This window comes from Pelodiscus sinensis, chromosome 3 (assembly GCF_052426305.1).
Source record: "Pelodiscus sinensis isolate ZL-2025 chromosome 3, ASM5242630v1, whole genome shotgun sequence".
In the NCBI taxonomy this organism is placed as follows: Eukaryota; Metazoa; Chordata; order Testudines; family Trionychidae; genus Pelodiscus; species Pelodiscus sinensis.
The window spans coordinates 62856357-62874836 of record NC_143054.1 but is presented as its reverse complement, the minus strand read 5'-3'; the positions used below and the strand labels follow the sequence as shown (position 1 = coordinate 62874836).

At 39.6% G+C, this 18480-nt stretch overlaps 1 protein-coding gene across 12 annotated transcripts in view; it reads left to right on the top strand.

The window, feature by feature from the left end:
- The window catches only part of CEP162 (centrosomal protein 162), an 80285-nt gene that overhangs the window by 25326 nt on the left and 36479 nt on the right, over positions 1-18480 (top strand). For 7 of the 12 annotated variants that reach the window (XM_075923830.2, XM_089777178.1, XM_075923829.2 and 4 more), the window contains 10 exons: positions 1825-1944; positions 3717-3911; positions 5464-5545; positions 5936-6233; positions 6588-6855; positions 7614-7762; positions 10198-10425; positions 12681-12818; positions 14815-14927; positions 17837-17942. In XM_075923830.2, coding sequence (XP_075779945.2) covers positions 1825-1944; positions 3717-3911; positions 5464-5545; positions 5936-6233; positions 6588-6855; positions 7614-7762; positions 10198-10425; positions 12681-12818; positions 14815-14927; positions 17837-17942 — 1697 coding nt within the window. The remainder of the gene's footprint in view (positions 1-1824; positions 1945-3716; positions 3912-5463; positions 5546-5935; positions 6234-6587; positions 6856-7613; positions 7763-10197; positions 10426-12680; positions 12819-14814; positions 14928-17836; positions 17943-18480) is intronic. The other 5 variants (XM_089777179.1, XM_089777176.1, XM_089777177.1 and 2 more) reach the window with 4 other exon arrangements.

Genomic DNA, 18480 nt, shown 5'->3' with positions numbered 1-18480 from the left:
ACACCAAGAGGTGTCCTACAGTGTGTCAATGTAACCGCTCTGGCTAGTACTTCCATCTCTGCTGCTCTCCCAGGTACACAGGAAAAGCCCTGGGAAATTTTAATTCCATTTCCTCTGGCAAGCATGGCAAGCCCAGCAGCACACTTAACCATGACTGCCCAGAGTTGCAAACGAGCTCCAACATGGAGTATGCAGGAGATACTGAATCTGATTGCTGTGTGGGGAGAGGAATCTGCAGGCAGAACATTGAAGGAGGAGAAGAAACGCTGGTATCTATGCCAAAATCGCACAAGGCATGGTGGAAAAAGGATACAGCAGGGATACCCAGCAGTGCCAATTGAAAACAAAGGAGCTCAGTCAAGCATACCAAAAGACAGAGGAGACAAATAGGCAGTCTGGTTCAGAGCCACAAACATGCCACTTCTAAGAGCAGCTGCATGGGTTTGTAGGAGGAATCCAACCAGTGTCCTAAAGCTGTCTGTGGATACCTCCCAAGCGACTCTGCAGGCAGCCTTGGGCAATAACGAGGGGGAAAGCAATTCACAAAGTTCCGTGAAAATTTTTCAGCCTATGCATAATTATGCAGTCCCACCAGTCTGTGCTTCCACTATCAACAGGATCAACTGTTGTCAGCATATGCCAGTAGCTCCACTCAGTTGGTGCCTTCATGTCTGTTTTCTTGGCCTCCTCACATTCTTCCTCACTCCAGTGGCTCCTGACTAGGCTCTGGACAAACCACAGGAAAATGTGCAAATGTGTGCAATGCTTGTCACAACAGTTTTTAGCCGAGTGAGGTACATGCTTTCCATGCTATGGCATCTGCACATATAACCAGGAAGAAAGGAGTGCGAAAAATTGTTTGCCATTGCTTTCAAGGCGGGTAGGGAAGATAGGGAGAAGATGAGTGCATTATGTGAGGCTGATGAAATATACCCAGAACCACCCCCTGCAATGTTTTTATCCCATCAGTCACTGGAAGCCTAACCCAGAATGAATCACAGAATCGTAGAATACTAGGACTGGAAGGGACTTCGGGAGGTCATCGAGTCCAGTTCTCTGCCCTCATGGCAGGACCAAATACTGTCTAGACCATCCCTGATAGACATTTATCTAACCTACTCTTAAATATCTCCAGAGATGGGGATTCTACAACCTCGCTGGGCAATTTATTCCAGTGTTTGACCACCCTTACAGTTAGGAACTTTTTCCTAATGTTCAACCTAAACCTCCCTTGCTGCAGTTTAAGCCCATTGCTTCTTGTTCTATCCTCAGAGGCCAAGATGAACAAGTTTTCTCCCTCCTCCTTATGACACCCTTTTAGATACCTGACAACTGCTATCATGACCCCCCCCCCCAGTCTTCTCTTTTCTAAAGTAAACAAACCCAATTCTTTCAGCCTTCCTTCATAGGTCATGTTCTCTAGATCTTTAATCATTCTTGTTGCTCTAGGGTTAAACCCACAGTTGCATCAGTGTTAAAGTCAAAGATAATCACGCTCTTGGGGATGCATGGTGTCAACCTCATGCACCCAGTGAGGACATGCACCTTCATACGTTGTAAAATCAGATGCTAAAAAGTCAACCGTACAAAATTTGACCTAATTTTGCAGTATAGACATGCCATGAGTCACATTTCAAGGCCTGCTGTGCTCCTGGTGCACGTGCAGTTAGGAAGTGCCACATATGAATCGCAATGAATCACAAGGGTGCCAATCTATCCCTCTCTCATAAAAATGTTATTCTGCATCTACTGAGCCAGGAGGGACAAGGTATAATATTACATCAGTGACAGTGATCTCTAAAGTCCCTTTTTGTATCCTATTAGTAGTATTGCTTGATTCACAAGACTCCATTATGGAAATCCAGAAGGTGACTGAACAGCAAGATTCAGCAGTGACTGAACATCAGACACCTGAAGTCACTAAGGATGAAATGAATGGAACTGGTAAGGCTACTTTGTCTTTGTTTGCTTGCTTGTTTTAATTTTGGACTGTGTTTTAGCTGGAGTCTTGATGACTCCAGAGGATTAAATAGGGGAAATAAGAAAATTCCTTACTGTGTTGCCAATACAAATCAAGTCCTGGTTGGTAATGACCAAAATCTTGACGACGGAAAACATTTTTCTAGAATGTCCTTTTACTAGACATCTGATATTTGTGTTAAATATTTTCTTTTATTCTTTCTTGATCACTGGAAGCTGCTTCCACATAGACCCCAATGCTCTTTCAATTGAATTGTGATTAGAAGTAAGAAATAGACATTCACAGTGGCTAAAATTTTAGTTGTACTCAAAACTGTCATGGGGAGAGAGATGTCAAAGCAGTGAGAAAATACATAACTCAATAAACACTTACAATACAGGCAGTCCCCGAGTTACGCGGATCCGACTTATGTCGGATCCGCAGTTACGAACGGGGCCGTTCCTCTCCCTGGTCTCCAGCAGACCAGGGAGAGGAAGCAAAGCGGCGGAACACGTGGGCAGCGGACAGGGTTGTCCGCTGCCCACGCGCTCCAAGGCTTGGCTCTGCTTTGCCCCCCCTCCCCCCCGGTCTGCAGACCAGGGGGACGGGGGGGGGGGCAAAGCAGAGCAAAGCCGCGGAGCACGCGGGCAGCGGACAGCCCAGATGCATCTGGGCTGTCCGCTGCCCGTGTGTTCCGCCGCTTTGCTCCCCGTCCCCCTGGTCTGCAGACCAGGGGGACGGAGAGCAAAGCAGAGCAAAGCAGAGCAAAGCAGAGCAAAGCCACGGAGCCCGAGGGCAGCAGGACAGCCACGGCGCGTCTGGGCTGTCCGGCTGCCCCCGTGCTCCGTGGCTTTGCTCCGGACACCTGTGGTACAGCAGCTGGGGCGCTGCCAGTTGGTCCCGTAGCGCCGCTCTGGGCGCTACTGGACCAACCGGGCAGCACCCCAGCTGTTCTGCCCCAGGCGTCCTGATTCAGCCACTGCTGGTCAGCGCACTGCTGGCGGCGCTACTGGACCAACCCAGCAGCACCCCAGCTGCTCTGCCCCAGGTGTCCCCAAGTCAGCCGCTGCTGAAACTGACCAGTGGCTGACTACAGGAAGCCCCTGTCCCGGGCTTCCTGGAATCAGCCGCTGATCAGTTTCAGCAGCAGCTGACTTGGGGATGCCTGGGGTTCTTAAGTTGAATCTGTATGTAAGTCAGAACTGGCGTCCAGATTCAGCCGCTGTTGAAACTGATCAGTTTCAGCAGCGGCTGAATCTGGATGCCAGTTCTGACTTACATACAGATTCAACTTAAGAACAAACCTACAGTCCCTATCTTGTACGTAACCCGGGGACTGCCTGTATACTTTTTTATCATAGGTATACTGTATTTAATCTAACAAAATACACTTCTCATTTGTTTTAGCTTTAATAATGAAGATGTGTACTGTATATATAAAAATAGAAATACCTATAATTGCAGAGGAAAGACTGTAGAGAAGAGCAAGTATTGTTTATTAAACATTCCTAGCGAAAATGGAGTTTGCTGTTTTCAGCAGTCATTGCTTTCTATAAGTTTTGAAATTGTGAGTCAAGAGGGGAAAAGTAAATGTATTGGATTTCTTTGTTTTTCATGACTTTGTCATGATTATGTTACATTGATCTATTAATAAAACATGCTAGCAATTGAAGCTTTTGCTTCCAATGTATTGCATTTACTAATTGTTTCTCTAATGAATTTCAGTTCCCTGCATCTTGTGATTGTTAATTTCCAGCAGGTATTTCCTATGGACAAACTAACAGCGATATTGAAGCATTACATGAGGCCTATTGTCATATTGATCGGTCTCTAGGAGACACAGATGAGCAAAGAATTAATTTCAGTGTAATGGAAAATGCAGAGTGCCCAGTCCAAGATGCTTCCCTAAACAATGAAGACTATGCAAAAAACATCTCAACTACTGAATCAGGTAGATACTGCACATGGAAGCAGAGTTGTGAAATCCCAGCTATTGGTTCTGCTCAGTTGACAATACTATATTATGGAAATAATACATTCAGACTATGGACAGAGCTAGTCTGAGTGCAGCTGTTTACCATTTCTTCTAGGTTAAAAGCGCTGTGGTTTCAAGTAATGTGGACTGTATTGCTCATGCTCCACTAATTTTGAGTAGGTTAGCTTTGTATGATTTCTTCCTTGTTCAGATTATGTTAAATCTTTTTGTTTTGGATTATGTTCAGGTAGCACATGAGAAGTATGTTCAAAGTACTTAAAGGAGTGATTTCAAACAGAGCTAAAACTTAAATCAGACAGTTCTTATTTATGTATTTTCTATTGGTTCCAATACTGCATAAAACAATCACATTTTAAAAATTAAAAAAACAAAACTGTAATATATCACATTCAATAATAAAGTATACAAGCCTTATGCTGCCCCCGTGACACTGTAGCGGGTAGCTCCCAGGGGCGGTGCAAGCAGGGATTGAACAGTCCCAGTTCATACCGCCCCTAGGACCTTGAGGCTCTGCCTCCTGTGCTCTCCCCCCTCACCGATATAGTTAGTGAGTAGTCACTTACATCCTTACTTTGTAGTGCGTTAACCATTTAAGATCCTTATTCAGTCCTAAGTTGATTATATTGAATTTGCAAATGAATTCCAGTTCAGCTGTCTCCCTTTGTAGTCCGGTTTTGAAATTGTTTTGTAGAAGGAAGGCTTCTTTCAGGTCTATTACTGCATATCCAGGGAAGTTAAAGTGTTTCACTTCAGCTTATGTGTGTTACCTTTTCTGATATCTGATTTGTGTCCATTTAATCCTCATTTTCTGAGATGACTTAGTACGTCTTTTTTTATATCTGTTTTGTCAGTAATTTTTTTTCACTGCCTTGGATGCACTGGAGATTTTAGAGTATTACATATTACTGTTTGTCAACATTTAGCTCAGCATCTCTTTTTTGTTTTTAATGGAGTTCAAGTTAACAACTTTCATTTATCACTTGTTTTGTATTATCCCTTATTATTATGTTCAATACAGCACTAAAAACAGCAATTTAAGCACAGAATACCAATACATATTTTATGCAATTATCAAGCAAAATTATACCCATTTGGAATACCTGTGCCTAACTTAAAATATCTGAATAAACCCTGAAAGATTGTATGTAGTTTCTGGAAAATGAGGATGCTTGTGAAAACGACACCAAAAAATCCCACTTACAATTAATAATTCAGACACTTTTGTGTTCTAAGTTATTTTTATAGTTGAGACCAGGGTTTTTTTCTAAAATAAAATAATTCACTTATAAACGTTAGATATCTTGGAAGCTATCAGGTGCGAAGTTAAATTAGTAAGTGGCATGTTTAAAAAATGTGTGATATTCGTGCCAAATATGCAGTTATAGCATTTGATATAAATGTTTTTCTAAATCTGTTACCCACTCAGAATTGTAATAATTTTTAAAACAACTGTTTTATTCCTGTATATTAAATATTATGCTTAAAAATAATTTATTCCACTCATTAGATTTGCCCACTGTAGAAGAATTGATGAAACACATTAAACCAGATTCATCTCATGCCAGAGGTTTTGACTTGGAACCTGTAAGGTATTGGTTTTAGAAAATGCATACATGAACATGTTAATGCCCATGAATTATTTGTGAAAAACATCTTTCTGAACAACAAGGGTTATTTTTGAGCTGGAAATCTAGATTTCATCGTGCTAGTAATTAAGAGCTATTACATGTTGTTTCTGCTGATCTATAAAGTGATTATGTATTTTGAGTTGGTCCAGCAACTTTTGAAAATAAGATTTATTTCCAGGAGACATGCTCAATTAGTAAATACAGTTCAGAAATATTGCAATTAGCTCTTTCAAAAATAAGCAGTCTGTTGACTTGGCAATGGAAATAGCATTGCATGGGTGTAATTTTTTGAAAAATAATTGTAAACAATATGCAAGTCTTGTTAAATGCACTTTTATTTTTCTTTATTAGCCCAGTGAAACTAACAGACAGCAGAGCAGCTGAATTTGCCATCCATTTGCCATTTAAAGAACCCAAAAATGATACAGTGCTGGAGAAGCAAAGTTTAGATATTTTGAAAAATATATTTGAAAAATATAGTAAAGAAGAGAATGTTTTTCTCCAAACACCTGCAAAAGAAGGTAGTGAAGATAGTTATCAAAAAAGGACTGATAAAGAAGACCATATTGATAAAGAGCATCTTTACCTTTTGAGACAAAAAATAGTAAAAGATTCTGCTCTGTTGCATCAGGACAGCAAAATTAATCAAGTAAGCAATATTTAGCTATTTTTTATCTGCTTAAAATAATTTTAAATAACATATTGAAGATTATTTTACATTCCTATTTGCTAGAAACCTGCTAATAAGCAGTTTTCCATTCTGGTTGTACTATCTTCTTTTTACCATTTTTGTAGAATTACATATTAGTCATTTGTTTGGATTAGGAATATTCATTTTCAGTACTATCAGGAACTGTATTCTTGTTTAAGTAGGTATAACTCTTGTTACTGGCACAATATTCTATAACTAGAACTGTATTTAAATAAACAGGGATAAAACTGAAGTTACTTCAGATTTTACTAGTCTCTTGTGATTGTCACAAACTACACTTATTCTATACAGGCACACCAGTCCAACTCCTGGAAGAACAAAAGTGTGGATTCAGTGAATAATAAGCAAATTACGCAAAAAAACACTAGAAGTACAGCTCTTTTACATAAGAAGAAATCTCTGATTGGAACTCATATAGTGGTTAGAAATTCTGGATATGATAAACCTACTTCACCCTTAAAACAACTTTCCACGCCTAGTGAAAAGAGAACATCAAAAGAAGTTCTTAAAAAGCCAAGTTTGAAAGCCAGATCATCTCCAAATAAAGCAAGACAAAAAGGTAAAACTGTTGATGAAGAGTTCAGAGTTTATTTTTGTTTAATCCAGGGAGATTTTAGTTTTGATATGGTACATAAAAATGGTGTTAGATTTTATGTGATGTACTTTTTCCGCATCTTAAAGATGAGTCTAATAGTAGTGTGAATTTTCCCTGAAAGAATAAATCAGTGTGAGATTTCCAGGATTACTGCATGTTCCTGAAGGGTGGCTTAGATATCATATTTTCATATTGCAGTCAGATTGTAGGATATTTACAGCAGTGAACAGATTGACTCATTTTGTTATCACTGACTTATGGATCTAGTCAGTCTGAAAATAAAGTAATAAAAATAAATGTAAGCAGTTTATGCATCAATAGGTTTATGCTCTCTTATTTTGAGAAGCAGACAGTTTAGGGAGCTTCTGAATAAAATGGGGTTTTGGTTTTGCTACAGGGTCTGTTTCTAAGATTGATGTTATTTCTGCTGAGACTGGTATTATATAGGGTTTTCACATGTGTGGGTGGCTTGGTTCTTTTCAAAGAAAGTTGACAACACGAACTGACCTATTTTGTTTGCTGTCCAATTAATGGATAATTATCCTGGTCTTTGGTTTGCAGAGCTTTCTGATAATTATAATTATACTTCATGTTTTTCTTTAAATATAAATTAAATTGTTCCCAACTAAGCATTTTAATTAGCTTTATAATCTTGGAAGCATAATGACTTCATAGTCTATCACTCACTAAACCTTCTTCTGTTTTCTCCTCTCAAACTGAAGAAACATTATTTGCTACTAGGATAATACGATCGACAATAAATGAACCAGCTTCTAAAAAGGTCAACACTATGATTATGTCTGGCCAGTCAGTTATTAATGCCCTTGGACATCAGATTACAGAAAGTGATTCTTGTGTGCAGTCTCAAACTGTAAGTGTAATATTTAAAAGTTATTACTGCTGAAAACTAGAACTATAAGAATTTGCATACTAGTTTTGTTTAAGATTTTTGTAACACCTTTTATAACAGGATCAATAAATGCTAAGAAATTGCAGGAAAGGTTGCTTTAATCAGATGTTGATATTCTTCTAAAAGATATCACAAGTCATATTGCCACTTTTGGCTCTGAGATCAGCCTGTTTGGTAGTTTTATGTCAATTCTATTGTGAAAATTCTATATATCCAATGAGTATATATCTCATACTCCAATGAGTATGAGAAGCTAGACTTAGAGCTACAACAAAAAATATTTTTAAAATATTAGCAAAAATTATTTAAAGTGCATTTATTTTCTGTTAAATGACTAAAAGGGCATTGCGGGGTTTATGGTTGCTGCTGGGTGATTTCATATTAACTTTGTTTAGTTTACAAGTAAAATAAAAAAAAAAAAAAAACTTCCAGTGCTGCAGTTTTGCCTGGGTTCTGAAATTTAAGTTGTTTCCTCCTGGTTGGAAGTAACTGCCAGTTCACGTGATTGCACATATCCATTCCTCATCAAGTGTGGGCACAAGCCAGTGCACTGGAGAGAGAGGAAGGTGTTTCACTAGCAATACCCCTTGGGGCTGCTTGTGTACCTTGCATCTATTTGTATTCCCAGCCAAGAGTTATATAGTGTGGAGACACTTGGAGGCCCCTTCAATTCCTTCGTACTGCTTGTGTTCTGGGACTTGAACTCAGCATTAGCTCTAATGACCCACTCTTGTGAGTCACTGATTGCATGCTCTTGCTTTCATCACTTTGTCAGAATGACTTTCCTTATGGCTACCATGTCACCCAGGAGAATGGGGATTGCAGGCCCTCGCAGTAGGGTCTCTTGTACTTTAAAATAAATAAATAAATAAAATCTCTATTGGGCCACAACACAAAATTTTAAAGATGGTAGTGGACTTTCAACTCAAACAATTAACTTACCAGTTTTCTTCACTAAGCCACACAGTTAGAAGATGATTGGAGGCTCCACATTTTAGGCATGCATAGAGCTCTTGCTTGCTGCTTAGACAGTATTGTGCATCCCCTCAGCAGTCTCCTTTGCAGACAGAATTAAGGAACTGGCAGTTTCTCTCAAAGAATTTCAAATTAGATCATATCATGCATATCAGTGTGTTCAGAAGACAGCTGAGACCCTTACTCCTTCAAAGATTACTGCATATTCTTCAAGAGTTCAAGTGACATCAATATCATTTTGGGAAAATACCCCTATTTCTGACACATGGATGTTCTTTTACCAGCTATTACAGTATTGCTGCAGCTTCTAGGGAAAGCTTGATACCAGCTTTGGAAAGGCAGTTCTACAGTTCCTTTTCAGATAGACAATGGGTCATCGCTCTATTTCAAACTGCTTAGGACTCAACTGATATAGAAAAGATCAGGAGCATATGCATGCACAGGCACTACCTCAGTGGATACCAGTAGGAGAAAAAAATCCCTGGCTTCACTACACTTGGCTCACATGGAATGGGCATGTGCAATCACTTGGTCTTGGTCTACACTAGGGTGTCATTTCAAAATAACAGGTTGGTTATTTCAAAATAATAACTCCAGCTTGTCATAAGGAATAAACACTTCTTTCTAAATTGTTATTTTGGGAGTTATTTTGAAATAACTTATTTGCCCTTGAAGAGCAACAGTTATAAAAAAAAGAGTTAGTTACTCGTTCTATATCTCATTCTACTGAAATATATTTAAAAAAAACCCTCATTATCCCATCATTTGTTCATATTCATCTCCTGTTGAAGTTTTTGGGCACTGTATGTATGCATACCTCACAAGAAAATCTACTGCTACTATAATGCAAAAGCACCTTAATAACATTGTTCACTTTGAAATGATGGGATTTAGCAATTCTGAAGAATGAGTTAGACTAGAATCCAATTGATTCACTCTTAGCAGGATTAGGTCTACAGTGCTAAGGAGGGCAAAAGTAGTTAGTTATTTTTATCTATAAATTAAGATGATAGGATTTGGCACACATAAAAGTAAAAGTGCTTTGAAATTGGTTCCATTTTTTGCCAGAACCATAGTAATAAATATTTTAAATTGTATTTTAACATGACATTCTTAGAGAACCAAAAACCTAAACACAGTAATTTTATCACTTTTATTGCATATTAGGACACAAGTAAAAAGATCCTTCCCAGTAGTTTTCTCCTCCACCCTCATAGCTGCAGGAATGGGACATTTGACCTTGTTTAACTGTATTAACACTCATGTTTAGCTCTTTTATATCTTCAGGGTGCTCAGTGAAATACTACATGTTACCGTGAACTATAATTCAGCTTAAATCTTGAATTCATCTATTTGAAATTAAATGAAAGTGAATGATCAATTATCTAAATGTGGTGTTTCCTGGTTATTCTTTTCACCAGGATTCCTCACTTTCCCCTGTCAGAAATAGTGAGAGAGAGCTTTATTTGCTTAAACAAGTCATGGAAGCAGAAGAAAAGTTGAAAGTAGCACATGATTCAGTTCAGCAGCTAAAAGACACATTTTCACAGAAAGAGAAGGAAATGGAGAATAAGATGATTGAAATGAAAATGCAACATGATAAAGAGCTTTTTCAGTTGAGTCAAGAAAACTATGTACTTCAGACCAAGGTATTGCACTTTATCTTCCACCATCAACAAAGAGAAAGTTTTGTTTAAACTTGCATCTGAAAGCATCACTCAGTATTTCTTAGTTTAGTCATTACTACTCTGTACCAGTCAATGAAAAATAAAGGGTGAGGATTATGAAAGATGCCCTCATACTGTCGCTGTTCCATCTGAAACCAATCATAAGTAAACTGAGTTATGCTGCTACCTCACTCCCTGCTTTGCTGCTTAGGGTTTATCTGTCTAATTCCTCTCTGGGTACATGTACTCTGCATGTTTCTTTTGACAGAGTACATATCGTACATATCTGCATAGTTCCTAGTATCAAGGTCAGCACACCCACCTCTCACAAGCACTTCCCTTTTGTTTGGTGTGTCTGAGTTCTTTACAACAATCTAGCCCTGGGCCTGGGACTATATCCCAGGGATTTCTCCTTGAAGACATTATCTTCTTGTGGCCCTTCCTGGACTTAGTCACTTCTCTGTCCCAGCAGCCAACCAGGAGCAACTTTATTGCTCCCTCAGGCCTTGTTAGCAAACTCTTTGGCTTAGTCCTAGCAGCCAGCTAGGAACATCTCTTGCTCCCCCATGGTACCTGTTTTTGGCTCAGTCCTAGCAGCCTCTCACTCTCCCAGTCCCTGCCAGTAGACTTAGCTGTCTGTAGTCCTATTGCTCTTCCACCCATACATGCAAACCTTTTTTCTCCATTGCCAAGCAACAACTAACTGCTTTGCTGTTCTGCAGCTCCTTTTTTATGGTCCTCGTGGCCCCTGATTGGCTGTTTCACAAACTCCTCTACATGGTTGCTTCCTTGCAACCAGTCTAAACCACATGGAGGACCCCACCACTGCTACTTTCATTCAGTGTGGCAGAATCCATCACGTTCCCCTAGCATGAATATAAATAGCAAGGTGGCTGATGAGGCATGGCTTAGACAAAGACATCTGAAGAATGTGTGTCTGTATCTGAGTATATACTCTTCCCCCTCTTTTGGCCTGAGCAGTGTCTGCCTATCTACGCTTATTTTTGGAGGTCTAGTTTCCCATTGTCTCCTTCCTGCTGGAGCTTTTCAGCTCTTCAGGAAAAGACTTGCCCAGCCAGGAAGAACTCTGCCAGTGGAGATACTGTGGGTAAAGACTGTGCCAGCTGTCTGCTGCTGGAATCCTTTTCTGCACAAGGAAAAGCTCTGACAGCAGAGGCAGCTGGGAAAAGCTCAGAGTCTTTCCTTGTCTCAGAAAAAGACTGGCAATGGGGAAAGGCTACTGTGGGGGAAAGGAGTGGGGAAAAAGCACAGCCTCTACTCCTCCGTTTCTTCCCCTCCATCAGTTACATCTCGCTGCACTTACAGGCCCTGGCAGCAGGAAGCTGCTGAAGCCTCTCTCTGCTATCTCGCCTCTGCAGAACATGTCACTGATATGAATAGCTACATGCTGCAATATGCTTTTAACTACAGCATGTAGCCATATATATTCTATATGCCACCACCAGTGTATACATAGATTATACAATGAGGAGTCCTGTGGCGCCTTATAGAATAACATTTATTTGGGCATAAGCTTCATTTGAAGTGTTTTTTACTCACGAAAGCTTATGCCCAAATTAATCAGTTAAACTATAAGGTGCCACAGGACTTCTCATTGTTTTTTCAGATATAGACTAACACAGCTACCCCTCTGAGACTTTACATAATCTATGTTACATTTTTAAGAGCAGCATGTTAGCCAGCATTAAACCCTTCCAATGATAAATCCTTACACTATAACTAAACTAATGCTTAATATAATGTGAGTTCATGGTAAAATAAAAGCAGAAATATATTTGCTTTCTACAAAACTACACTTAACACTTGGCTCTCAAGGAAAGTTACCACCAGAACTTTACCAGTTCACATATACTGCTATAATTATATAGTGTGAACGCTCTTACTCAGTCTAGAATAAGAGTGTCCACGTAGGGAGTTATGCTGTATAGTTGTGTAGTTTTGCTGGTAAGTTTCTCTATGTGTAGACAAAGCCTTAAACTGGTCAGGACCTGTTGCACATGTTACTACAGCTTTGCAGATGCTTTACTTTTTCGGATAATGCTTCCATGTAGACCCAAATATTTTTGAAAGCTCAGAATACTCTCTTTTTTCATGTATTTTATATAAAAAGGACAATAGATGCCATTGTCCTTTTTATATAAAATACAGAGTTCTCTGGAGAAAGCTTTGCACTAACAGTTTTATTGACATTTTGTGTGCTTTGTATATTTTGAAAGGTAAATAGTATGGAAGAGCTGAGCAAAGAAAAGAAATGGCTTCACCTTGAGACAACAGATGCTGTCAGTGAAGAAAAGTTAAAGCAAATCCAAAAGGAAATTCAAGAACAAGAGAACCTTCTTCAGGGTTATCAACAGGTAAAGTAATATTTTAATGTGATAGTATAGACTCTGGTTAGCTATAAAAACAAAGATCAGATAAACTTATTTTTTGTTTTTTGTAACATTAGGGTGGGATTTTCTGAAGTACCTAAAGAAGTTATGCTCCCACCTGCCATGGTCATTGTATCCACAGTTGAAGTGAAGTGCTCCTGCACTCTTCCACATACACATGTGTTTAACTTAAAAACACTTACTTGAATTGTTACCAAATAAAACTTTCTGGAGTTTCCTTTACTCCTTCAAAGTTTCAAAAGCTGTCTTCCTTGCCCTTTTGTAAATGGAAAGGCTATGAATGATCTAACTGACTCTTCTGAGAATGGAAGATAACTTTTTCTAAAAAGCAGTAGAGGTTTAGGTCCGAAGGGCATGAATAAATTACACACATTTCAAAAAAGCTTATACCTTTCTTATTGGAGTAAGTTCTTCCCAAGTTAAATAATGTTCTCCTGCATTAAAAGAATATGACCTGTGAACTGAAAACTTTAATGGATAAAATACAGTTTGGCCAATAAAGTTTCAGAAAATCTTTCCCCAAAACGTGGATAGATAGTTTTTTTCCAAGAAAAACTTTTCATTCAGATAAGGTTGGCTCTGCTAGCATGCATCTGCATCATCTCTTCATCATCTTCTCAGACATTCAACATTTTTTTTTTGACTGCACTAATAAAAAAGTATGATCAGGGATTATGACTCAATGGTTAAAATTAATCATAATGAATAGCATAATTAATTATGCTGTTAATAAAATCCCATTTTAAAAAATATTTTGGATATTTTCTACATTTTCAAATATACTGATTTCAATTATGACACAGAATATAAATTGTACAGTGCTCACTTTATACTTTTTACAAATATTTGCACTATAAAACCAAAAGAAATAGTATTTTTCAGTTCACCTCATACAAGTACTATAAAGTTGAACATGCAAATATAGATTTATATACCAGAAAAAAGCAATGTAAAACTTTAGAGCCTACAAATGTACTCAGTCCTACTTTTTGTTCGGACAATCATTCAAACTAGTGTGTTTAGTTTTGCAGGAGATAATGCTGCCTGCTTCTTGTTCACAGTGTCACCTGAAAGTGAGAAGAGGTATTCACATGGCACTGTTGTAGCTGGCATTGCAAGATATTTTCATTCTGAAGGATGTTAAGTATCGTGTAATGACTAATCAAATAGTCTGCATTTTTGCATTGACTATTTGATTAGTCTATAGATTGGCGCTGCCCCTTGCAGTGTTTCAAAGCGGCAGCACCTCATGGAGTCCCCAGATGATCCTGGGCTCTATGCAGTGCGGCCCCTTTGAAATGCCTCCCTTCCTCCTCCCCCGCTGCCTGATAGAGGCAGAAAGGCAGCAATGTGGCGGAAGGGTGGGGAAGTGACTAGTCCTTAACATCTCTATTCTGGATGTGCTAAAGATTCATATTCCCTTCATACTTCAACCACTATTACATATGTCCATGCTGATGATGGGATCTGCTTGATAACAATCCAAAGCAGAGCAGACCGACACACATTCATTTTCATTATCTGAGTCAGATGCTACTTATCAGAAGGTTTTATTTGAATTTGCTTCTTATTAATCTTATAAGAATGCTCAGTACTATCTAACTTAAATGTATTTTAAATTTAGGTTAGAATCTGTATTTGATATTCAGATGTGATCAAAAAACAAATTGTTATAAATATCAAGGTCTTAGGCAAATATTTATGTTGGATATGTGTATTTAGTGATTACAATTATGAAACCTATTATTATTATTATTAATAATAATTTGTATAAATTACCGTCCTTTATACTTAGAATAGAGACTAAGAGTAAAGTAATAGAGTATTTGCTTTATGAAATCTTAGTATTAAGAATGTGGTGGGAATAAAGTACTCATGTAAATTACAATCAAAATGTTGTTGATGCAGATCAAATTATAGTAAACAAATGTGGGATAAGTTTTTGTCTTTTTTGTCGTAGGAAAATGAAAGGTTATACAAGCAAATGAAAGCATTACAGTTACAAAACAAGAAAAACGAAGAAAGGATGTTTAAGGAAAATCAACATTTGACATCTGAATTAGTATCCTTAAGGTGAGTGTGTTTAAATTTCTAACTTGATATGTAAAGTCAGAGTTAATTAGAGGGCTTATGTGTTAGTCTACATTAGTGGGTATAATATTATCTGCACTAGTATTTTGTGCACTAGCTGACCCATGTGGACCTTGCTGGTGTGCACTTAAAGTTCCCTACTGTGCTTTACCATAATACTGTCTGAAACGGGACTACATAAACATGCACTAGAGAAATTGTAGTGCACACCAGCTTCTGCACAGGCCAGTTAGTCTACACAAATCTGTCATGTACTAACTCACCATGTCTATAATCCTTCAGTAAATAGAACCATAAAAACAGAATTATCAAGTCTGTTGGATAGTCTGTTGTTCAATTTGTTTTATCATAGATGATGATAGGCGACTGGTGAGATCCTATTCCTTTGAAATTGGGAGGGATGGAAGAAGTGTCCAGATTTGGTTCTTAGTCTTCCCTTTTCCCTTGAAGACCTACTGAAATAAATAGGACTTGTAGCTTAGACAGTTGTATTCTAAATCTCAAGATTCAAAGTTGGTTCATACACAGAATGGGCAACAGAATTAAATGAAAGCATGGGCCAGGGCATGCCTTTTGGTATTCTAATTTTATTTGCCTCGTTAAAATGTGTTCCATCTCATAAGATGTCATTTACCCAGCAGCTCAGGTCACAGAAGGCCCCAGTACAGAGGAATCACCATGCTGAGGGATGAGTGACTGAGCAGTGTAATCTCTCTCTCTGTAAAACTGGGATCTGTATCATAGCAGCATAGAGGGTCAGCAATCATGAAAATGCTTATTTACAAATCTTTGCACAAGAGTACATGGGGAGTAGATTCTGTCCCCAGATTACATGGAGTTTTCCTACGCAAAGCTGACTTATTTGGAGTTTATGGGTCTGTCTATAGTGGCAAAAAACAAACAAACAATCAAACCATATATCACTCAGTCTCGAAACTGTGGTCCACAGACTTGAGTTCATGTTGCAGTGCTACAGATAGCTATATAGATATTTCTGCTTCTGATGGAGCTCAGGCTCTGAAACCAGGGAGGAGGGTCTCAAAGGGGTAGACTTCAGAACCTGAGCTCCAACCCAGGTGGGAAGAGCTGCATGTTTTTATTTAGTATGAGCCCAAGTCTATAGACCCAGGGTATGTCTACAGTACAGCGTTATTTCGAAATAACGTGTCTACACACAAAATGCATTTTAAAATAGCATTTTGCTATTTTGAAATAGCACGTCCACACTGAGTGGACACTGAATCGCATTTAAGACCGGCCGAAACCAGGTCCGACGGCATCAGGTCAGGAGTTACTTTGTGTGGCTGCTGTGTGAGGCTATCTGAGGCCTCTGTTTAAAGGGGCCGCTCCTCCCCCCACCCCCCAACAGCCTTTTCCTGCTAGCTTGCCTACTTGAATGAGGGACAGCAAAGCATTTTGTCTCTGCGTGCTCTGGTTGCCCTCACTCGGGATATCACAGCACTCTGCAACATGGAGCCGGAGCCTCCCCTGGGCACTCTGATGCTTCTTGTGGACACGTTGCTACGAGCCTGGCTGTACTTTCTACAGGCTGCCATTTGGGAGGCCCATCAGGGGGCTGTCAGTATCCAGGAGGCCCTGCAGGAGAGCTTCCACCCTGAGGAGCACTAAGAGCCTTCCTGGTCTGCCCCACTGGGGGCTTGTGCCTCGTTCCTCCCTCACGTCTTTCCACTTACTCCTCCCTAACCCCCCTTCCTGATGTCGAGTAAAATACATGTATTTTCATGAACACGAACTCTCTTTATTTAACAAAACTGGGGGGGGGAAGAGGGAATGAAACTCTGGTGAGACTGGGGAAAGGAGGCGGGAGAGGGGAGAAGAGAACATGGAAGAGGGGCTGGGTAAACCTGGGAGGAGGGAGCTGGAAGGGGGGAAGCAAGGGGAAGAAGGGGGAGGGGATGCTCAGGGCTCAGGTTTGGGGGTCTCACCCGACCAACTTGATTTTCATGAAAACTTGCTCCTGAGTTCGCATGTGGCCTTTAGTGGCCAGGCTGGCAGCTATCCTGCCATAGACAGCCACGTTCCTCCATCTAGTGCAGAGATGATGGACGTTGGGGGCATCCCCCCCAAACCTTAATAAGGTCCATGATCTCCACTCTGGACCAGGAAGACGCCTGCCTTCTCCGGGCCCTGGCAGGCTCCTGGGAGCTGGTGGACTGCTCCTGGGGAGCGGTGGAGGGCTGGCTGCCAGTGGCTTGCTGGCTCATGTTTTGGAGCCACTGGGTCAGAGGCAGTGACTTCTGGCTCTGGGCTGGCAGGTTTGCAGCTGGCACAGGCACTGTGGCCAGAGTCAGCCCCTTTAAGAGCTCCGGAGAGGCCCCCTATTTCGATATAAGTGTCTACACAGCACTTATTTCTAAATAGCTGTTTCAAATTTGGCGTTATTCCTCGTAGAATGAGGTTTACCAAATTCGAAATAATGGCTCCGCTATTTCGAATTAATTTCAAAATAGCGATTTGGCTAATAGTGGGGCTAGTAAAATTATTTCAAAATAACGGCTGTTATTTCGAAACAACTTTGCTATGTAGACATATCCCCAGGCTCTGAGATTACATGACATACTTGTACAGGATTTGTTGCAATAGTGTAACAGTGGTAGCAACAGTGATACAAATTGTTGTCTTATGCAAAGCATCACAGTCATCAAACTAGTATTTGAAAATGGGTGGATTGGTTTCTGATATCCCAGGAGTAATTTCAGTCTTTGTGCTTTACCTGTTGATTTCAATGCTTATTCTTTTTTTTAATGATTTAAAAGAATTATTTGCAAATATGATCCTTTCATGTGAAAACCTGTGAATATGTTAACGTAGCAGAAAGTTATATAAAATCACCAACTGCTTAGTGTTCTCTTTTGTCATTGTTACATTAGAGAACAGATGGATAAAAATAACTTCCCGTCACGTTTAGAGCAGGATTCTAAACCAACAAGAAACCAGAGCTTCACAGAACTTATTTCAGAACTTCGAGTAGCACAGGTAAGTGGATTTGGTGTTCCAGAAGTGTATGCTTCTTAAGGTATTAATCTCTTTGGGTATGTCTAGACTACGTGCCTCTGCCGACAGAGGCATGTAAAATAGGCTACCTGACATAGTCAATGAAGCGGGGATTTAAATATCCCCGGCTTCATTAAAATAAAAATGGCCGCCGTGCTGTGCTGGCTCAGTTGATCGTCGGCACAGCGCACAAGTCAAGTCGGATCAGTCAACAGGGGAAGCCTTTGTCGACCGCTCCCTTAAAAATCAGTCTTATTTTAATGCTTAAAAAATAGCATGACTGAATAATCAATTGAACGATGAAACTAGCTTCCAAAGAAGGAAATTCATTTCCTTCAGACATGCCTTTAGGTACTGTCATTGCTGTGAATACATCAGTGCTTATCTTGAAATGTTCTATGAGAATGTTGGCAGCCAGCAAGGTGGTATGCATACATTTACAGGTGTATATATAGCTGAAATACCAACAAAAAAGGCATATTAATCTTGGACTAATTTAGTGTAGGTTTTTTCAATTGGT